The 18,716-nt window shown below is 49.0% G+C and overlaps 12 protein-coding genes across 12 annotated transcripts; 4 read left to right on the forward strand and 8 right to left on the reverse strand.

The window, feature by feature from the left end:
* Nucleotides 1-953: 953 nt before the first annotated feature.
* Nucleotides 954-1,983, reverse strand: P153DRAFT_396431 (uncharacterized protein). The gene is made up of 3 exons (XM_033671478.1): nucleotides 1,912-1,983; nucleotides 1,219-1,864; nucleotides 954-1,168 (listed from the first exon to the last, which is right to left on the reverse strand). The coding sequence occupies exons 1-2, from the start codon at nucleotides 1,914-1,916 to the stop codon at nucleotides 1,219-1,221; spliced, it is 651 nt and encodes a 216-aa protein (XP_033524488.1). The 5' UTR covers nucleotides 1,917-1,983; the 3' UTR covers nucleotides 954-1,168.
* A 165-nt stretch (nucleotides 1,984-2,148) lies between these two features.
* On the reverse strand, nucleotides 2,149-2,969 carry P153DRAFT_396432 (uncharacterized protein; the record flags this gene model as incomplete). The annotated part of the gene is made up of 2 exons (XM_033671479.1): nucleotides 2,149-2,863; nucleotides 2,914-2,969. The coding sequence occupies 2 exons, from the start codon at nucleotides 2,967-2,969 to the stop codon at nucleotides 2,212-2,214; spliced, it is 708 nt and encodes a 235-aa protein (XP_033524489.1). The 3' UTR covers nucleotides 2,149-2,211.
* A 1,104-nt stretch (nucleotides 2,970-4,073) lies between these two features.
* P153DRAFT_396433 (ClpP/crotonase) lies at nucleotides 4,074-5,278 on the forward strand. The gene is made up of 2 exons (XM_033671480.1): nucleotides 4,074-4,417; nucleotides 4,469-5,278. Exons 1-2 carry the CDS (start codon nucleotides 4,095-4,097, stop codon nucleotides 5,037-5,039), a joined length of 894 nt encoding a protein of 297 aa, XP_033524490.1. The 5' UTR covers nucleotides 4,074-4,094; the 3' UTR covers nucleotides 5,040-5,278.
* On the reverse strand, nucleotides 5,025-5,719 carry P153DRAFT_339644 (HIT-like protein; the record flags this gene model as incomplete). Its single annotated transcript, XM_033665836.1, has 4 exons — nucleotides 5,025-5,278; nucleotides 5,328-5,489; nucleotides 5,550-5,632; nucleotides 5,683-5,719. The coding sequence occupies 4 exons, from the start codon at nucleotides 5,717-5,719 to the stop codon at nucleotides 5,156-5,158; spliced, it is 405 nt and encodes a 134-aa protein (XP_033524491.1). The 3' UTR covers nucleotides 5,025-5,155.
* A 166-nt stretch (nucleotides 5,720-5,885) lies between these two features.
* Nucleotides 5,886-6,894, reverse strand: P153DRAFT_366577 (uncharacterized protein). The gene is made up of 4 exons (XM_033668081.1): nucleotides 6,828-6,894; nucleotides 6,502-6,781; nucleotides 6,265-6,451; nucleotides 5,886-6,218 (listed from the first exon to the last, which is right to left on the reverse strand). The coding sequence occupies exons 1-4, from the start codon at nucleotides 6,857-6,859 to the stop codon at nucleotides 5,995-5,997; spliced, it is 723 nt and encodes a 240-aa protein (XP_033524492.1). The 5' UTR covers nucleotides 6,860-6,894; the 3' UTR covers nucleotides 5,886-5,994.
* Nucleotides 6,895-7,244: 350 nt separating this feature from the next.
* Nucleotides 7,245-8,054, forward strand: P153DRAFT_289411 (Metallo-hydrolase/oxidoreductase; the record flags this gene model as incomplete). Its single annotated transcript, XM_033663655.1, has 1 exon — nucleotides 7,245-8,054. A coding segment is annotated over one exon (810 nt), but the record flags the coding sequence as incomplete, so codon positions are not given.
* A 467-nt stretch (nucleotides 8,055-8,521) lies between these two features.
* Nucleotides 8,522-9,121, reverse strand: P153DRAFT_366578 (uncharacterized protein). Its single transcript, XM_033668082.1, has 2 exons — nucleotides 8,945-9,121; nucleotides 8,522-8,893 (listed from the first exon to the last, which is right to left on the reverse strand). Exons 1-2 carry the CDS (start codon nucleotides 9,081-9,083, stop codon nucleotides 8,763-8,765), a joined length of 270 nt encoding a protein of 89 aa, XP_033524494.1. The 5' UTR covers nucleotides 9,084-9,121; the 3' UTR covers nucleotides 8,522-8,762.
* A 1,624-nt stretch (nucleotides 9,122-10,745) lies between these two features.
* Nucleotides 10,746-11,747, reverse strand: P153DRAFT_289632 (HET-domain-containing protein; the record flags this gene model as incomplete). The annotated part of the gene is made up of 4 exons (XM_033663665.1): nucleotides 10,746-11,196; nucleotides 11,257-11,412; nucleotides 11,461-11,594; nucleotides 11,676-11,747. Coding segments are annotated over 4 exons (813 nt in total), but the record flags the coding sequence as incomplete, so codon positions are not given.
* Nucleotides 11,748-12,254: 507 nt separating this feature from the next.
* P153DRAFT_230973 (Ca/Cm-dependent protein kinase B) lies at nucleotides 12,255-13,973 on the reverse strand. The gene is made up of 4 exons (XM_033662684.1): nucleotides 13,581-13,973; nucleotides 13,438-13,528; nucleotides 13,056-13,386; nucleotides 12,255-13,008 (listed from the first exon to the last, which is right to left on the reverse strand). Exons 1-4 carry the CDS (start codon nucleotides 13,773-13,775, stop codon nucleotides 12,432-12,434), a joined length of 1,194 nt encoding a protein of 397 aa, XP_033524496.1. The 5' UTR covers nucleotides 13,776-13,973; the 3' UTR covers nucleotides 12,255-12,431.
* Nucleotides 13,974-14,632: 659 nt separating this feature from the next.
* On the reverse strand, nucleotides 14,633-16,618 carry P153DRAFT_366580 (uncharacterized protein). The gene is made up of 3 exons (XM_033668083.1): nucleotides 15,677-16,618; nucleotides 15,045-15,627; nucleotides 14,633-14,992 (listed from the first exon to the last, which is right to left on the reverse strand). Exons 1-3 carry the CDS (start codon nucleotides 16,443-16,445, stop codon nucleotides 14,782-14,784), a joined length of 1,563 nt encoding a protein of 520 aa, XP_033524497.1. The 5' UTR covers nucleotides 16,446-16,618; the 3' UTR covers nucleotides 14,633-14,781.
* A 274-nt stretch (nucleotides 16,619-16,892) lies between these two features.
* Nucleotides 16,893-17,444, forward strand: P153DRAFT_289447 (uncharacterized protein; the record flags this gene model as incomplete). The annotated part of the gene is made up of 2 exons (XM_033663657.1): nucleotides 16,893-17,337; nucleotides 17,386-17,444. 2 exons carry the CDS (start codon nucleotides 16,893-16,895, stop codon nucleotides 17,442-17,444), a joined length of 504 nt encoding a protein of 167 aa, XP_033524498.1.
* Nucleotides 17,445-18,169: 725 nt separating this feature from the next.
* P153DRAFT_289876 (NTF2-like protein) lies at nucleotides 18,170-18,577 on the forward strand (the record flags this gene model as incomplete). The annotated part of the gene is made up of 1 exon (XM_033663678.1): nucleotides 18,170-18,577. The coding sequence occupies one exon, from the start codon at nucleotides 18,170-18,172 to the stop codon at nucleotides 18,575-18,577; it is 408 nt and encodes a 135-aa protein (XP_033524499.1).
* Between the last annotated feature and the right edge of the window lie 139 nt (nucleotides 18,578-18,716).

The following is an 18,716-nucleotide window of genomic DNA, read 5'->3' on the forward strand; positions in this document are numbered from 1 at the left end:
TACGAGTCTGAAACATGTACTGTTTGTTCTTACATACCATGTTTGAGTACTCCAGACTCGGCACCACCGCCCTGAAAAATGCCATGGAAGACACGAAGGTAAGAGCCCGGTAGAGGAAAAACCACCAAAACTCGTCACATTACACCACGAAAAATCACAAAAATATTTGAGGACATGATTGAAGAGCTTCGAATGGAAAACACAATACGTGCTGGGACTGTTTTTCGCCAATGGCTCGTAGATGCTACTGATCTAGAAGACGTGGACCCGGAAATTGTGGCGCACTGGCTTTTGAGCTGGTGCTTGTTCGTAGCTTCTTCAATGCAAATCCTTCTCTCCTCAAATTTGTTGGTTATGTTTTGTGTCTGATCATCTACTGAGATTTCGTTGGTAGCAACACCTCACTACTCGGTTACTGTCAATCACATTACCCGATTTGAGATCACTCCAGTAAGCAAGCTCTATATTTACCATACGTCCTTGCCCTCCCACCGTCAATACCCTGGCATATCTGATAGGTATGTTTTGCATTTTCTAAATTTGACGCCTCCTAAGGGTTGTGTGGGGTTCTCACTTTTTTACCTCAAACGCTTGGATTGGTAGGAAGGCTCGAGACGTTGGGACGCTAGTAGACGTTCATGTTTTCTCCTCGTGAAAATGGCGCAAGACTTCTTTGTGGGAGAGATGAAATTTTGTCACGAGTTGAAGTCAAGCATCTGCTTGCTAACTACGCACAAACAGTCTGACATGGTTTTGCGTGGCTTGCCGCTTGTTTGCCGATTGGGCCTATACATCATGTCTCCGAAGAAGGCTATTCGTCGTCTTCTCTTCTAAATGAAGTTTGCTCATAATCAGGGATGATGTGATCTTGAGAATGTTGAACATTGTCTTCCCAAGTTAACACCTACGGTCTTGTACATTTTGTTAGGTGCAAAGAATAGAGCGAGCACAGAGGGTTTTGGTAGTTCATTATCCAATTACGTAGCTGTCAGACTACTCGATCATCCACGTTTGTTCCACCGAGTTGCCAGAATAGAGATATCCATTTTGTTTCCTTTCGCCCAGCTATAAGCTCGTCAACCCTCATTGTATGGGTTGTCATCTCTTTTGACTTTCGCTCTTTGTCTTTCGTAGAATGAGGCTTTGAGTTGAGCATTTTTCACGGATTCTGATAGCCAAGTTAGTCTGGCCTGCGACTTCAAAATTAGACTACTATACCTATTGCACAATTTCCTCGACGTACGACGAGTTCGTGATATAAGAACTATTCAAAGCCGATCTTAGCTTGATCGTAGCCTTCATCGCGTCTACCAACGCTTCGTAAGGGATTTCATCGATGAAGCTCATCCATCCTACCGGCTCGTCTGGATCGTAATGGGCTGTGTAGGCGATGATATCAGTAAGAAAGCGTCTAGCTGGAGATCCAGTTGAGGTTCCATTGTAGATAATTGCTGTGCATTCTGGGCCAGGAGACCATCTTAAGGCATCCCAAACCACAACCATATCCTTGATCACCAGGTTTTTGTACTCTATATCTTGCAACTTCTCCCCGAAAACATAAGCTTTAGCAAGCGATATGAAGAGGTTTTGAGCCTCTTCATTCTGCAGCATAGCGTAGATGGACTTGTCCTCGAGCGGTATCACCGCCGATTTGCTAGAGTACAGCCAGTTGATGTAAGCTTTGACAGTCTCGAAACGCTCATCGGAGAGATCGATGGTATGTGGGTCATCTCTTTGCCCAGCCCACTCAGGCTTCAGAGCGTTTTTGAGAAATATAGAGCTCTTGCAAAGTACGCCTTCATGGACATGGAGGATATCTGTCGGAAACGCACCCACCAGCAGTTTGATGATCTGATCCCTGGGACTTCAAAGATGAATTACTGACATTACAAGCCTTGAAAAGTGACTTACTCCATGTGGATGTCCTGAGAGTACCGGGCACTTGAATGTGGGATTATGGCGCTCGGATGCGAGAGAGGAGGTGATTTGGATGTCAAGGTAATAGTGTTGGAGGTACGAAGCTCGTGGAATCCCAGGTGATTGTAGACTTGGCATTATCTCTCATCTCATTGGTTCACTTTCACCTTCTATCGAATTGGCAGGAGCGACAGGCGCTAAAGCAACTACATAGGCGTTCCACAGCTACCAGTTTCACTTGACCGTACTCGCGCGACCAGATCCATGTTCTCCTCGATGACTCAAACTGACCACTCAGTCCGTTTCCTCCTCATTGTAGTTTCCAGAGCAATGTCTCGCCAGCGTTGGTCGCACTTCTATCATACGCTTCGTGACGTCGACCAACATCTCCGATGGAAGCGTTTCAATGACGTCGTGCCAGGCACCCTTCCCATCTGAGCACGCGCAATAAGCCACATAGTCGACAAATAGGCGTCTTGCAGGAGAGCCGGCAGGAGTCCCTCCATAGATCAGCGAAGCGAAGCCTTTCATTGGCAGCACCTTGTAGTCTCTAGTTATCGTCTGAAAACTCTGGATCACTACATTCTTAAACTTTATATCCAGGATCTTCTCTCCGAAGACATAAGCACGTGCTAACACACTCAAGTAGCCTTGAATTTTCCTCAGTGTGACTTCGCTCCTTTTTTCGTCCTTATGAGGTAGGTCGGGCGTCGGGAGCGTCTTGAAGTACAGAAAGTTGACGTATAGTTTGACGGCTTCCAAAGGATCATCGACTAGATTAATAGTGTACGGATCATCTCGCTGAGCCATCCATTCGGGCTTCATGGCGTTTTTGAAGAACCCGGAAGAGCCGCTGCATAGCACGCCTTGATGAACAGTCACAGTCTTGGTGTCTTTGGCTTTCTTGCCTATGCCGCAAAAGAGCTTGATGATCTGATCTGTTGGGCTGCTTATGTTAGTTATCTATGTGATTTGGAATCGAGGGACGGAACTTACTCTATTGCCTTGACAGCGACTACGCGAATGTCTTCAAGTCTCGACGGCGAAACCATTTCGGCTGAGTTCTCGGACGTTGAACTGATTGGGGTTGACATGATCACAACAGAGCATTCGTGAGCGTGCTTCGCGAGAACAGAAGTGTGTGATACGTATAAAGTATAACAAACTACTCAGCAGAACGTTCACTCACGGATGACCACGCTCGTACGCGTCTTTCTCTCCGATATACCTTTCACTGGATCCCTTGAGACTACTGTATGACATCATTGTATACATTCACTGTATTATCTCCAGAACCGTCGATAACTTCTGAAAGTTCAGCAGATCGCGGTGGTGAACTAATGTATACTGAACCTATCCAGGTTATGGGGTTTATGTACACATACTAATCATCTCGAATCTTGTCCTCAATCAGAGATCGAGATTATCTGAGAGTGCCCGCATCGCATCTCCGAATGTGTTCCTCCGATGGACCGAAACAGGTGCCGCAGGCGTTACGTGTATCCAAAATCAGACAAGGAATATGTTGCAGCTTCTGAACATTGTCTGGATAAAGGTAACGATCTTTGACACTGTCAACAATAGACGACGGACGAATCAATTCAATACAGAGACTGGGGTATTGTTCGGACAATGCGCGACAGTTGTCCACGCACGACTGCCCCTGTAAGTAAGTCTCGTAGATTTGGGTCCGCAACTTGTCGTCTTGAATGTTTTTGTCGTCTGGCATTCCGCTGACATTCATCAAAAACAAGAGTTCCTAAATGAGCCCAATATCCCGTAAACATCGGAACCAATGCTTCTGTGTCGAACTGGAAATTGCAAAATCGCATTGTTCGAAGTTGTTTAAGAAACAAGCCGGGGTGGATCCACTGCCAAATGCATTCTCTGATGTTGAATACCCCTAAATCTGTAAATATAAGGTTGTGATCTAGTGTTAGGACATTGCGTATTTCGAGATGTCAAAGCTCCGTAATGAATTATCGCGGTAGGCTGAACAAACTGAGGTCACGAGATCATGTGACATGATGTAGCCCTCGGCTAATCGCGGTGTTCGGGCGCATTCAGTGCTTGCATTCGGTTGACCAATCTCTCCAAGTAGTACGATTTCTCAGTCTTGTAATCGTGTTGTGTGCTCTTTGTTTGCAAACTCACAGGAAAACAAAAGTACACTCACAATGTCTCTCCTGCGGCGATCTGGGCCAAGGCTATGCCGCCAATTCCAACGACGCGCATATTCAGCCGCTCAGACACCAGTGCTCAAGGTTACAAGCGTCCCAGCCCCAGGTTCTGGCAGCATTCGTATCCTGTCTCTCAATCGCCCGGCAGCGCGCAATGCAATTTCAAGACAATTGCTCGCGGAGCTGAACAACCAAGTAACAAGTATTGAAGGCGAAGGAGAAACAGGGTCAACAAGAGCCCTGATCCTGGCCAGTGAAGTGGACTCGAGTTTCTGTGCGGGCGCAGACTTGAAAGAAAGAGCCACATTCACGCAAGAAGAGTAAGCTCTTTCCATCCCCACTAAAATCATAGCTGACTCCTTTCTTTACAGTACAGCAAACTTTCTGTCAGGCCTCCGAGGCACCCTCACACAGATTCAAAATCTACCAATACCTACAATATCCGCGCTCGCAGCACCCGCCTTTGGCGGTGGTCTCGAACTAGCACTCACTACACACTTGCGCATTTTCGCATCCACCACAATCGTAGCCCTCCCCGAGACACGACTGGCCATCATCCCCGGCGCAGGAGGAACATACCGTCTCCCCGCGCTGATCGGTCTCACACGCGCCCGCGACCTGATCCTGACAGGACGAAGAGTTGGCGGACCTGAAGCGTACTTCCTCGGCTTGTGCGACAGACTCGTCGAAGTAACGCCAGAAGAAGCACAGCAGGAGGGCGCGGCGCGGAAGAAGGTGCTGGACGAGGCGATCAAACTTGCACGGCAAATCTGCGAGGGAGGCCCCATTGCGATCAAGGCCGCGATTCAAGCGATCGAGAGATGTGGGTTGGGTGAGAAGGCCGAGAATGCTGCGTATGAACTCGTTGTTAGGACAAAGGATCGCGATGAGGCGTTGGTTGCGTTTAGAGAGAAGAGGAAACCTGTTTTCAAGGGTCATTAGACACAATATCTCAGAAGGAAAGCTTTCGAGAATTCAATTTCTCCTTCGCTATTGCGATGCAATGGTTATATTGCATTGTGAAGTCAGACTTCTCCTGCGTCTCGCCCACCCACCCCTCACATCTTCGATTTGATCTCCTCCAACAGTTTCTTCAACTCATCTTTATCCGCCGGCTTGGTAGGCCACCCAACAGTCAATCCTTCCTCCTTGTTTGGCTTGGGAATCAAATGGAAGTGCACCTGCGTTCGTCAGTCCCCGTCTGCATCTCCCACACTTGTATCTACTCACATGGTCCACCTCCTGATGCGCAATCCTTCCGTTGTTCTGCAAGATGTTGTAGTCTTCCACACCTTGTGCGATCGCGATCTTCTTCGTTACTGACAGTACCTCGGCGAGCTGGTCATCGGGGATTTCGTGCAGTTTTGCGCCGTGGTATTTGGGAATAATGAGCTTCATACAAACGTTAGCAGTATCCTCTTCTCCCCGAGATTTACATAACGATAGACGTACAGAATGTCCTTTGCTCAGAGGTCCGATGTCAAGAAATGCGAGTGTCTTCGAGCTCTCGAAGATCTTCAACGAGGGGATATCCCCTGCATTATGTGTTAGTAGCGCATAACGGCTGAGTGGACAGAGCAGCTACCCTTGATGATTTTGCAGAAGATACAGGCGGCGGACATTGTGGTGCTCAATTGATGTTTAGACAAGAGTGCGGTGACGTGATGGTTGTTTCGGAGCTTTGGAGATGAACCGAGCTCGGGGTCGTTGGAGGGGCAATGTGGGGTAAGGATTGCCGGGAACATGGGTCTGAAAATGGTACGAAGTTCTTAGGCAAGCCAGCTTTAAGATGTTTATGGGAATTGAGGTACAGTCAAGTGCCTTGATTGAATTTTAGGTATTTCTCCCCGAGGTGATTTTGTATGCACTTCGATGTAAGAACTCAATGGAAACCTCGCTATGACTTTGTCCATTTCCATGTCTCGCACTCGAAATTGGCGTAACATCTGAACTCGTTGCTCAACCCTTTTGAATGCTTGATCTCGTAGTCTGTTGTCCTTGTACCGACCTTGCCATACAACTTCTCGGTGACCAGTTCCTCCATACGTTCTCCAGTACAAACAAGCAGGCGCAAAGATTCCGGCGTCCATGACTTTGCCAGCCAGCGGACGGTCAGTGCAGCTATCGTTGTCAGAGAATTCCGTTCCAAAACTTTGACAAAACAAACCTTTGGTCTGACAGTCCTGACTCAGGAATGGCGGATCGCAGATGATACGATCAAAGCTTCCTTTCAACTCGGCTGGCAATTTGATGGCCTTCTCGAAGTCGTACTGTACAAACTCTTTGAAGACAGCAAAGCGCTCATCGTACTCAAGAAGTTTGAGCTGTGGCCGGCATTTGTATTCTCCTGACGCCTATTCCCGATATTAGCAAATAGTCTATCTGTGTCAGACACTTAACTCACCATCAAGTTCTTCAACTGAATAAAAGCACTCGGAGCAGATACCACGGCAATTTTAGTCTCATCCGTCGCGCCATCCAGAAGTTGTCTCGCGAGATCGGCAGCCGTCTCATCGCTGTACCAGAACTGACTCGCATTCCAATCTTCGGTGAAAGCATCCATAGACAGTTTCCCCTCGAACTCGTCTTCTGCCTGGCCTTTCAGCTCTTCGAACTGTTTTTGCCTTGCATCGCGCTCGCCGTAAAATTCTTTTAGTGCGTCCAGAGCTCCACCAGAGAGCTGTCTTCACTGCTTAGCATGTTGTTTTGTGAGAGGCCGGAAGAACATACGGCATCTCATCATCGTCGTCGATTGGCGCCATGTTGACTCGACCAAAACGATTTGTGGTTGTTCCTGAAAAGTGATAGTTCCCCTCGTCATTTGAGTCAAAATAGCGTTATCGATAAGATGCAACGAGCCTCGGTACTTTTGGTTGACCCTTGTACAGCAAGAGTGAACATCATGTTCTTGCGTTATCTGCGGGCTTACTCTTCATTACATAGACCATTTCCAAAGATGGCAGAAGCTCCAGTCTCTCTTCCAGCGATCGAAAAGCTTAGCAGCCGCGTGATTCGCGTCTTAGGAGGTAATCCGGGAAAGGTGAGCCTCCCCGCATTGCGCGGTGCGCCATGAAGGCTGACAGACTGCCAGTTCACGTTACAAGGTTGGCATTATGTATTCTGCTACTCGGCCACTGCTAAGTAGCATACCCAGGCACAAACACCTACATTGTTGGGCAAGGCGCGAGAAGACTACTGATTGACACTGGCGAAGGCAGGCCAGAATGGATAGAGTCGTTGAAGACATTACTGGAGAAGGAGGACATAAAGATCGATAAAGTGTTGTTATCGCATTGGCATCCCGACCACATTCAAGGCGTGCCTGATCTTCAGGAATACTCTCCAGATACAAGAGTGCACAAGAAAGACGCCGACGGAGCGTGGGCCGACATAAGAGAACACGTTCCAGACGCCAGGGTACATGAAGAGGACTCAAACGGGTGGCTCAACATAAGCGATGGACAGAGGTTTGAGACCGAGGGCGCAACACTGCGAGCTTTCTACTGCCCAGGACACACGACCGACCACATGGCATTCATTTTAGAAGAAGAAGATGCGATGTTCACAGCCGACAACGTTCTGGGTCAAGGGACGGCCGTGTTCGAGGACCTGGCAACCTACATGAAGAGCCTCGACAGCATGTCAAAGCAATTTCAAGGTCGGGCATACCCAGGTCACGGCCCGGTGATTGAAGACGGCCCATCCAAAATCCTAGAGTACATAAAGCACCGAAAGCAACGCGAGAAGCAGGTGTTGGACGTGCTGGCGCAAAAAAGAGAAGATGGCTGGATTTCCATGGACATTGTGAAGGTCATCTACAAAGACTACCCCGAGAGTTTGTGGCTTCCCGCAGAGAAGGGAGTGCTGCAGATCTTGGACAAGCTACAGAAGGAGGGGAAGATCGCGCGTGACAGTAAGCAAGGGATGTGGTCTCTGAGTGAGAAGCCTAGCCTGTAGGCGGTCAAACAATGAAGACAAGAGCTCTGCTTGATCATCTAATTCGACACGCCTCACTTGCCCCTCACATCCACAGCGACATCATCGAGCTGGTACTGCAACTATTCTCACTGTTTACGTCTTACTAGTATTGGGGCTCGTATTTCCTGATTTCTTTTCCATCGTCACTTGACACAGTGCTAGTGGTCGATGAGTTAGGCTTGAATCACTCATTCATATCATCTAATGGCTTTGGCCTCGCCAGTTCGAATCTCGTCTGTGTCGTAACCACTCGATTCATGGAATATGAAAACTAGTATCATTCTCCTGCGATACTTTTGCCTCAGTTTGAGGCTGCACAGGCCGTACGAAACACATCCATCACTATTTTTTGACAGGCCCACGGCGTATGTATCTTTGTCTTTTCTTCTCTCACTTTCTCTATCAACACATCCAACAGCGATTGAACGGCAAAGGCTGAAGCTGCAAAACACAACCAGGATCTTCACAAAGAGTTCAAGCTGGGTTGCACGAAAAAGAGAGGCACGGCATTCAAGAAAGTGAACTTGTGATGAAGTAGGTGTATTTATTCATTTGCCATCAGGCATGGTATCATAATATCTCATATCCCAGGATCGCAGACTTGCAGGTCAGAAGAGGAGAGTATCCTTCCTCCTTCCCAATATCGACCCATCTCCTTCTCATAGGTTGTCAAGGTAGTCGATTGACTTATTTCTTGTCCATGCCGAGAGCACCCTTGGCCTTGTCCATGACAGATTCGCCGGAGCCACCGTGGACTTCCTCGTCCTTGGAGCGGCCGACCTTGTCGCCGATTGACTGGGAGGTGGACTTGTCGGAGTCTGCCAGATATCAGCGGGGTTCACGAGTATAGGGTGTTAGGAGTCACATACCGGGCTGAGCGCCACGAGCGGCCTTGTCGCCGGCACCAGTGACAGTCTCCTTGGTCTTCTCGAGGGTGGACTTGGAGGAGTCGGGCTGCATCTTCTCGCCAGCCTTGGTGGAGAAATCTTTGCGGAGAGCGTCAGACATGTTGATTGTTTGTAGGTGGTTGTTGGTTTGATGGAGTGTGTGAAGTTGAGTTGTGAGTTGATGTTGTGAAAGAGAAGCGACCTCAGAGAGGCTTTATATATCTCTGAGAGGTGAGTGCAGATACGTCATGTTCATAGCTCCTTCTCCAAGTAGTACGTATGACCCTCCATGCGTAGTCGCGGATGCCATTACCGAGACCAAGGAAGCCGCCCTGGACACGCTCGTGACGATGGAACGTAATCACATCGTCACAGGTTCTGGAGTTGAAACGTTGTTCATCGGATGATGGTGATTCACAGTACTACCATTGGCTACGATTGTGTGCCCTGCTGGTACCCCTCTTATGCAATAGCATCATGTCTGTTCCTCGAAGAGCTAGTCAATCAATGTTGCTCGAATATACCATGTTGCACAACCTGAAAGTCTAGAAGGGTACTTCAAGACAAATACGAGGAAATCACCCCTGATCTGCAGCGTTGATAGCCGTTATCACCCAAACTCCAGCAAGCAGGAACGGTGTGGTGGGGCAGAAGTGTGGGGCAAGAGCTAACGGGCCCCTGCAGACGGAAGCGAGCCCCACGTACATGACATCACTTTCGGTGTATCAAACCAAGTTTGAACTGCTATGATTCCTGGTCTGTTTGTACACAGTCTCCTGATCCGTGAAGTTACTGGCTACCGGCGTTTTGCAAGGCATATCCAACCACAATTAGCGCAATCATGGGCTATTAATAGGGAACTCACTTGTCGACGCTTACAGTATGAATGAATACATACATGTAGACACTTATGAGGATCAATATCGAACAAATCTCTTCTCAAATGCTTCAATCTGCCAGCGGCTGTAATATCCATCGAATAGGAATTGGACGTCGTAGCAAACTTGATCTTCACGCCCTAACAGGTCTCTCGGAGTCAATCTCACGACCTCGATCTACCGTATATTCTTGCCTAATTCGCTTTTTGCCCGACAGTGTGAAAGCAAAGCAACAAGTGAAGATTAGAAGAATGCGGTGGTTCAAAGTGACCTCGATAAACAAAAGTGACCACCAACAGATGGACTCGCTTCACTTCGGCCCATATCTAGCAAAGCCCGAGTTGGGCAAGAGTATATGGTAGGAATCTCCACGCTGGATTTTCTGCTTCTAACGCTTCGTCCTGCGTTTGAGGATACATACCTCCACTAGCAAGTTCGGCATCCAGAGGAACAGATGCTAACATGAAGAAGACGAACAAAGAAACTTGGAGAACTACGCCCATGCTCTCATTTACGTCAAAACCTACTATTTCGATCTCATGATCTAAACTTGTTGATGTACCGTTGTCAACATATGACATATTCCAAGATGTCCTCGTTTGGTTCTCTGTCTGTTCCGTGGACAGGATGATATGCCCATGATGTGCAAGCGTCTTCAACCTGGGATGTATCTTTGAGCGTGTATGTGTGCACGCAAGACAGCATATGAAATACTTTCTGTTGAACCGATCCCCTGGTACATAGATGTGTTCGTCATCGATTGCGACCCAACAACGATGACAATAGAATCGACTTCTGTAGAACGGATTCTTGTGCAGAGCTAGCACACGAAGCCCCACCAATGGTACATTCTGGATCGATTGCCAGTGCCAGTCCCGGACATCGAGAGCTTCACACACTATCTTTGCATGACAAAGACAGAAGTCTTCTTGAGGATTCTGCATTACTTCCAAGGCAAGAGCAACTCTAGAGATGTCGTATTTGACGTCAAGATAGGCAGCATCTTCAGATATGGATAACAGTGAATACACTGCGTCCCGCCAGTCCGAGCACTCTTTTTGACGAAACCGCCACAGATTTTCGAGTAAGCTGAATGTACCGCTCCGTTCTTGGATATCATAAAAGGGCTGGAAATGCTGATAACCAGTCCGACGCGTGAGCCCACTTATGTAGACCTTGGCGCCGCCCAGTAAAGACTTGAGATCTAAAACATTCATTCCAGCAAGAAAGAATATTTCCCGGGCTAAGAAGACCTCTTGTGTAATCCAGGCTCTTTGCCAGTATTCGTTATCGCAAAACATTCGCAACTCACCCAAGTTGTGGTCGTCAGACTTTTGATGGTGTGTAATCCAGGCTCTTTGCCAGTATTCGTTATCGAAAAACTTTCGCAATCCACCAAAGTTGTGTTCGGCAGACTCCTGATTGTGCCTGGCAACGAATGCGTCATCATCTAGCCACGCAATGACATGATGTGCGTTCCTATAAATGCTTCCCATCTGTTTCACCTGATGATTTCTTTCGAGTAAATTCGATTGATCAATGCACAAGGCGTCGATCCATAAAGCGTTGAAACTGAAGTCAAATGTTCCCATATCGTGTTCTCTGTGTTGTTGCTGCGACTCTCGGCGTCGAACATGTGTTGAAGCAGTTTTCAGGAAATCCCAAAGGTTTCGTCGCACTTGGAAAGGCTGCCCGTTGATGGTGATCGTGTGAGTCTCATCATCAGGACCCCACACGTAAGACAAACAAACATACTTCGCGTCTACGTTTGCGTGCCTGAGCTTGCATTGAATTGAGTTGTTTGGTTGGAAGAGTCTTGAGGGTGTCGAAAGTACTTCAATGAGGCGTATTGAGTTTGTGCTGAGATCGAGTGGTGTATGTCGAAACGGTTCTTCGTGTTCTTCCATTGCAAGGCGGAAACCAGACAGTGCCTGTAAGCCTTGGAGTACGTGAGGATGAGACAAGTATTATCAACGTAGAAAGAATTCGATAGTGTAGCGAGTGGAAGATATGAGGAGACCGGAGAAGGGAAAAGGGATGAACAATAACGAACCGGCCAAGTTTTAGGGCGGGGCAGTGCATGGCAGCTGTGATAACGCAGTGTGGCCGAATTGCTGAGGTATCAGGCTGATGTTTTCTCAAATGAACTCATGCCGAGTAATAACTGTGATTGGCTCCACAAGCTACAATTGCCCTTCTAATTCATCGAAGGCTTTTTATGCGGGGGCGTGGTCATAAATCTTGATCAGCCCCAGCCTTCATTAAACACGTCACTAGAAAGGCACCTGATGGAGGGGATCATCTCGAGCCTGGTACCCTAGTGGCCATATGACAATTACTAGCAGTGCTTTAAACACCGGCAGTTTGGAGGACCTTTAACGATACATCGTCAACTTGCTAGGGGTTGGTGCAAATATGTCGTACGCAAGTCTAAACTAAGAAACTCTGTTTAAAAGGATTACCTCGTCAAAGAAAAGGTATTTAGAAACGTCCTGCGTCGATCTACTATCCTATATGCTTGCATCGTGTCTGAGTATCGGCGCGCTCGAATGAGATCAGAAAAAGAAACAGAATCAATATGTAAGGTCTCATCACCTCTTACCCCACAGCCCCTGCTGCGTTTCACGAATCCTGCGCTCTTGCTCCCGGATCATCTCTTCCGTCTGGCCGTGTCCATTCCCTCTGCTATCAATGCTGTCGACTTCCATGGGATCCTCATCTGCCGGCTGCGGGATGTTCATTGGTGGAGCACCTCGTCTGGGTTCGCCTGATCGTACACCATCCATCATACCAGCTCCGCCGCCTGCTCTAAGTTGGTTGATCGCGCGAATCGTGTCGATAGCGGCGTGAAGTGTGCGCCTTGCATTGAAATTCTTCTTGATGGTTGGCAACAGATCTTCTTCGCCTTCCGCAAGGTTCTTGCTAAGATCTGTGATCCAAGGGTGAGAGAGCGCTTCATGCGAGGTCATGCGTGCTGCTGGGTCAACGGTTAGACAGCGTCGAATGAATTCACGGGCTGTGAGGGAAACGCCGCGCCAATACTCGAGAGGAGTGAACGAGTAATCGGCCACTAGGATGGCTTGCATTTCTTCAAGGTTCGAGTCACGATCAAATGGTGTATAGCCGCAGAGAAGAAAGTAAGTTATCACACCAATGGCCCAGATGTCACTGACAGGCAATTAGCATTTTCGGCATCATTTCGAGGAGGGTCTTACACAGGCTTGCCGTGTCCCGCCTTCCTGAAGATCTCAGGTGCCATGTAGCCTGGAGTTCCGCACGTCGTGGTTAGAACGTGAAACTGTTCCTCGTCCATGATACGAGACAAGCCAAAATCCGCAATCAGTAGGTCGGCGTTATCTTCTGGTGTTCGAAACAAAAGATTCTCAGGCTTGAGATCTCGGTGTACAATGCCGTGATCGTGGAGGTATGCGACGGCGGAAAGAGTTGCTCGAATTAGATCAGCGGCATCAGACTCGTAGTAGTTGCCCTTGCGACAGATTCGGTCAAATAGTTCCCCTCCAAGTGCAAGGTCGGTAACAAGGTAGACTGTATCCGAGATCAGCTATGTGGATTGGCTGTTCGTGATCTGAGGCTTACGATTGTTCATGGTCTCGAAGTAGTCCACTAGAGTCAGAATGTTCCTGTGACCCATCGACACCCTCTTCAGGACCGCAATCTCATTTCTGACCTGCCACAAATCAGCTTGACATCCTGACCCGGTTGCTAGCCAATGGGCTGACCATGTGTTCTCGACCGGCCATAAGTCTCTTGTTGATGACCTTTGCGGCATAGTATCTCCCTGTGTCGATGTGCACACACTCCTTAACCACAGAGTAGCTGCCCGCACCTAGTGTTTTCCCTGTTTTGTATCGACATGGTTGGACCTGCGCTTGCGTTTGGGGTGTATGCGCTCCAGAGCCGCCGTTAGAGGCCATGGCTTGTTGAACACAAGTCGGTTATCGGAAAAATATCGCGAAGCGTCGAACCAAGTGAGGATAGGAGCAGTTCGTTCTCTTTGAGATCTTGAGAAGCTTGCGGGGATGGCAAGAGTCGGGACGAATGCTTCCTGCAAGCTCCCAGCGACTGGAGCTGCGAAGGGTTGATTTTATGTTGTCTCGAGAGTACCCTAGGGCCCCTAAACGCGTCTTCAACCAAAGAGAGACAAGCCCAATTCTTTGTATGGTGACAAACGGGTCGTAGATACGTGAGCGATCGTGTGTCAGCGTGCTGAGATATCGCGAGATAGCCCCTCACTGGCGTATAGTGGGGTATAGTCCGGATTGTGGGTCGTGCCACGCGAAGACTTTTATATGGTAAACTGGAGGAGAATAGCTAGTTGAGCACAACAGAACAATGGTAGTAAATGGAGTAAGAATGATTGTCGATGTCCATCGAGGGGTGCCATCCGCACCGGTCAAACAACCCTGTCAACGCCGAGGCAGAGCCAACGTTGATTGGTGTAGTATGTGGGGCCGGAAATCGAGGGTCCAAAAGTCGTTCAGCTCGTACTCGAGCAGCACCTGTCAACAACACTTTCCAGAGTGTGTTCGAAAACATCATTTTGCTGCTTAAGGCACATATTAGCATAGCATATCTCTATGAACCATGCAGGTGTCTCCACATCTTTTGCACCAGAAGCATCCATTGTTGAAGTGGATATAATCCAATCAACGCGCTGCAGAAGTGGTCGATCGCTTTTGCATGTTCAACATCCATTACCTCAGACATGCAGATGAATCTCTAGACCCAAGGCATATTCCAGTATGCCTGGACTGAATGTGGAGAAGTTTGACGCATGATAAGCTTGCATTTCTTCATTGATCGTTTCGATCATCTACATAATTCTACAAATCTACACCAAGACGTTTGGTCAGAACCAACGCATCAAGAAATCGAACATATGGCCGAAGCCAGATACGGGAAGAGGATGAGGTCAGAGGTCTAAGACTTGACGAGCAGGCTGTGGCCATCCATGTCCTCGGGTTGCGAGAGACCCATGCAGGCAAGGATTGTTGGTGCGACATCACCAAGCACGCCGTCAGTCTTCTTCAAGCTCCAGGATTCGGGGGCATTAGCCATGACGAAGGGAACCTTGTTGGTTGTGTGTGATGTCTTGGGCGTGCCCTCTTCTGTGAGCATCTCTTCTGCGTTTCTAATTCGTTGTCAGATATCTATTCGCAAGCCAGTTCAGAATCAAAACTCACCCGTGATCAGCAGTGACGAACAGAACGTATCCGCTCTCCTTGCATTGGTCGTAAACCCTCTTGATGGCTTTGTCGGTCTCCGTGCAGGCCTCGATGGCGGCCTTGTACACACCAGTGTGGCCGACCATGTCTGGTGGTGCAAAGTTGTTCATCAGAAACTCAAATTTGCCCGCCTTGATCAGCTCAATCAGCTTGTCCGCAACAGCCATGGCACTCATGGTAGGTTGTAAATCATAGGTGGCAACCTTGGGTGACGGCACCATCTCACGCTCTTCGTTCTCGAACTGCTTCTCAACACCACCGTTAAAGAAGAAAGTGACGTGAGCGTACTTCTCTGTCTCGGCGACGTGGCACTGCTTCACACCCTGCTTCCCGAGCGTTTCTGCGAGAACATCGTTCATCTTCTGGGGCGGAAACGCGACAGGGAAGGTGTATTTGGGGTTGTACGAGGTCATGGTCGTGACGTGGATGTCTTTGGGGTATGGGAAGTCGGCATTAGGCGAGCGGTCGACATCGCCCATGAGCTGGGTAATCTCGCGCACCCGATCGGAGCGGTAGTTGAAGAAGAACAGAGTGTCGCCATCTACGCGGGTTAGTTCAAATCCACTAAGGTAATCAACAACTAGACTTACCCTGCACTCTTCGCTCCTTTCCACCCACAATGATAGGCTTCAAGAACTCGTCATTCTCTCCCTTCTCGTACCTCTCCTTGATGGTGGCTACTGGGTCGCTGCTGTCCTCGCCCTCTCCAGTCACCAGACCCTTCATACCGATCTCGACGCGGTCCCACCTCTTGTCGCGATCCATGATGAAGTATCGCCCAACTACGGTCGCAATTTCACCCAGTCCAATCTCCTTGGTGGCCTTCAACAAGTCCTGCATGTATCCAACAGAAGACTTGGGGTCGGTATCTCTGCCATCGCCGAAGAAGTGGATGAAAACCTCGGGGACACCCTGCTGCTTCGCGACCTTGAGAAGAGCTACCAGGTGGTCGATATGTGAGTGGACGCCGCCGTCAGAGACCAGACCCAGCAGGTGTAGCCTGCCGTTTCCGTCGATGGCGCGCTGGAAAGACTTCTTGACATTGACGACGTCCTTTAGTTTTTCGTTCTTGATAGTCTGACCAATGCGAACCGAATCTTGCCATACGACTCTGCCGGCGCCAATGTTCAAGTGACCGACCTCACTGTTGCCCATCAAGCCTTCCGGGAGACCTACAGCCAGAGACGAAGCCTCGAGCTCAGTGTAGCCCTGGGCAGTCTTGGAGCTCTCTTTCGCGAATTCGTCCATGCATGGTGTGTCTGCAGCAAGAATAGCATCGCCGTCCTTGCGCGACTTCTCCGTAGCCACGCCCCAGCCGTCAATGACGATCAGGACAGCCTTTTGGTCAAACTTGGCCATGATTGGTGGTCGACAAGATATATGATAGAAACAGAAGGGTGAAGGCTCGAGAGAGCGATTTCGAATAAATAGAAACTCAATTGGTAGGGAGAAGCTAGAGTAAGTAGTGAACCAATTCTTGGTGGAGGGGCAGGCTCATGGTGGGGCTAAACTTGTGGGCGATCGAAAGGCATCACATCACCAAAAAACGTCACAGGCTTTCTTCAACAGATCGATCCACCAACTAGGGGCCCGCGGCCGGGAGATATCACGTCGCGCCAATAACTATTACTCTATCCGGCGATACACCAGGTTGATATCAGCAGACAAAACATTATCTCGGCCTCCACGTCGCACAGGACCGTGGGTGGCCCAATCGGCGTTTTCTCACGCTGCATGTCAGGTAGACGCGTCAAGCTCAACACCACGCCATCAACATCACCCGTTACGCCTTGATTAGCGCGCATCATGTCTGGAGCAGCGACACCCCACGCGTCTGCCTCGACACGCGCCTCACTCCCACCTACAGGTGCGGCAACACCGGCTCTACCTCCCCAGGCACCCACCAACCCAGGCCTCCCTCCGCCGTCAACCTTTGACGTCCTTCCCGACCTCCACAAGCTCCTCAGACGCTTGCTGGACACGTCTGCTCAGCCACCAGCACCTACGCCGACTCCTGTTCAGCCCTCCGCGGATGGTCCACTCGAAATCCAGCACGTACCTACTGCCGCGACAGATGTCAAGCTCAAGATACAAAAGGCACGACGCGCCGTCATGGCCTTGCCGGATATCGACAGGACGTGCGAGGATCAGCAAGAGGAGATCGAGGAACTGGAGTTGAGGATTACGCGATTGAAGGCTTCATTGAGGGAGCTAGGTCGGCCAACGGATGAGTTAGAGGAGGGAGACCAGAGTATGACGGGATGAACAGCATCTAGGCCATCATTTTGATCCATTCCAGGTCAAACATCCATTGACTGCATGGACGCGTTAGAACTGGCTCTTACACAAGGAAATTGAGGGTATGCCTTTGTTTGAGGCCTTGGTAGGTCCCAAGTTGACGCGGTTGCCAGGATTGAACGAGACGCTGGAGCTTTCTCCAATGCAAGAATGCGGTTCTAAACCAGAGCCGTAGATCATGCATGTACTCGATTCGGCGCCGAGACGTGGAGCGCAACTGGGTCTTCCTGCAGAATTTTCACCTGGTCACGCGAGGTCGTGTCGTGTCGCGTGTTTGTGTGTGCGCAAATTCAACCTGCATCGGGCCCCATTGACTGGATAAGAAACAAACTTCTCTTCTCTTCGTCAATTCTCAGTTGTTAAGAACGACGAACCATTACCAAACTAGTGGATTTTCCGAACAACACATCAATCTGGATCTCTGCTTTCTTTCACGCATCTTCTCTAATACCTCGGCCTAGTCTCACTCAAGATATGTCATCAACCCAACTTGCCCACCTTTGTTTGGTTGAGAGTGATCTCCGCAATCACAGATGCTTAGATGGCGGATAGGATCAGCATGACGTCAAGATGCATGTCACTGTTTAAATAGTGGTATTTAACGATCCAACATCAACATTCCTGACTTGCATATCATAACACCACCATGTCCGACAAAAGCTACCCTCCAGTCAAGCAAAGCACGACTCAGACCGACGATGAGCAAGTAAGCTACGCTGTCGAATAATCCGCTTCCTGGCTACTGACACACCTCAAAGAAAAACGTCGATGTAGTAAAGGAATACATGCGCCTTGCCTACTCGCCCAAAGAAAACAAAGGCCGCTCCACTGTTGAGCATCTCTGCCACGATGATGCCTACTTCATTGCGCCAACTACTTTCCCAGACTGCAAGTCACCCCAGGACTACGCAGAGTCGCATTCCAAGGTCATGGCATGTGTGTCTGATCTGCACATCGATTCCTATGATATAATCTTCGCAAAAGGTGGACATGTCTTGCTCAGATATAGCGCGTCTGGCAGCCATTGTGGCGAGCCACACAACGGGATCAAAGCAACGGGGAACAAGGCCGCTTGGCATGCTGGTGCCATCTTTGAGGTTGAGGGTGGCAAGATCAAGGGCTGGATCAAGGAGTGGGATAAGTTGCACATGTGGAAACAGCTTGGCTGGATGAAGGGCGATGAGTACGCATAAGCTCGGGAATGAGAGTGAGTTACGAACCTATGATTCGTTTGTTCAACTCATACTACATGTCGAAACTATCATGAACTACATCGCTCGTACTTTCAATATGTCCACGTTGGACTGCTTTCCGTTCTCTCTCTATCATTTG

This window comes from Dothidotthia symphoricarpi (genome assembly GCF_010015815.1).
Source record: "Dothidotthia symphoricarpi CBS 119687 unplaced genomic scaffold P153scaffold_9, whole genome shotgun sequence".
Lineage (NCBI taxonomy): Eukaryota > Fungi > Ascomycota > Dothideomycetes > Pleosporales > Dothidotthiaceae > Dothidotthia > Dothidotthia symphoricarpi.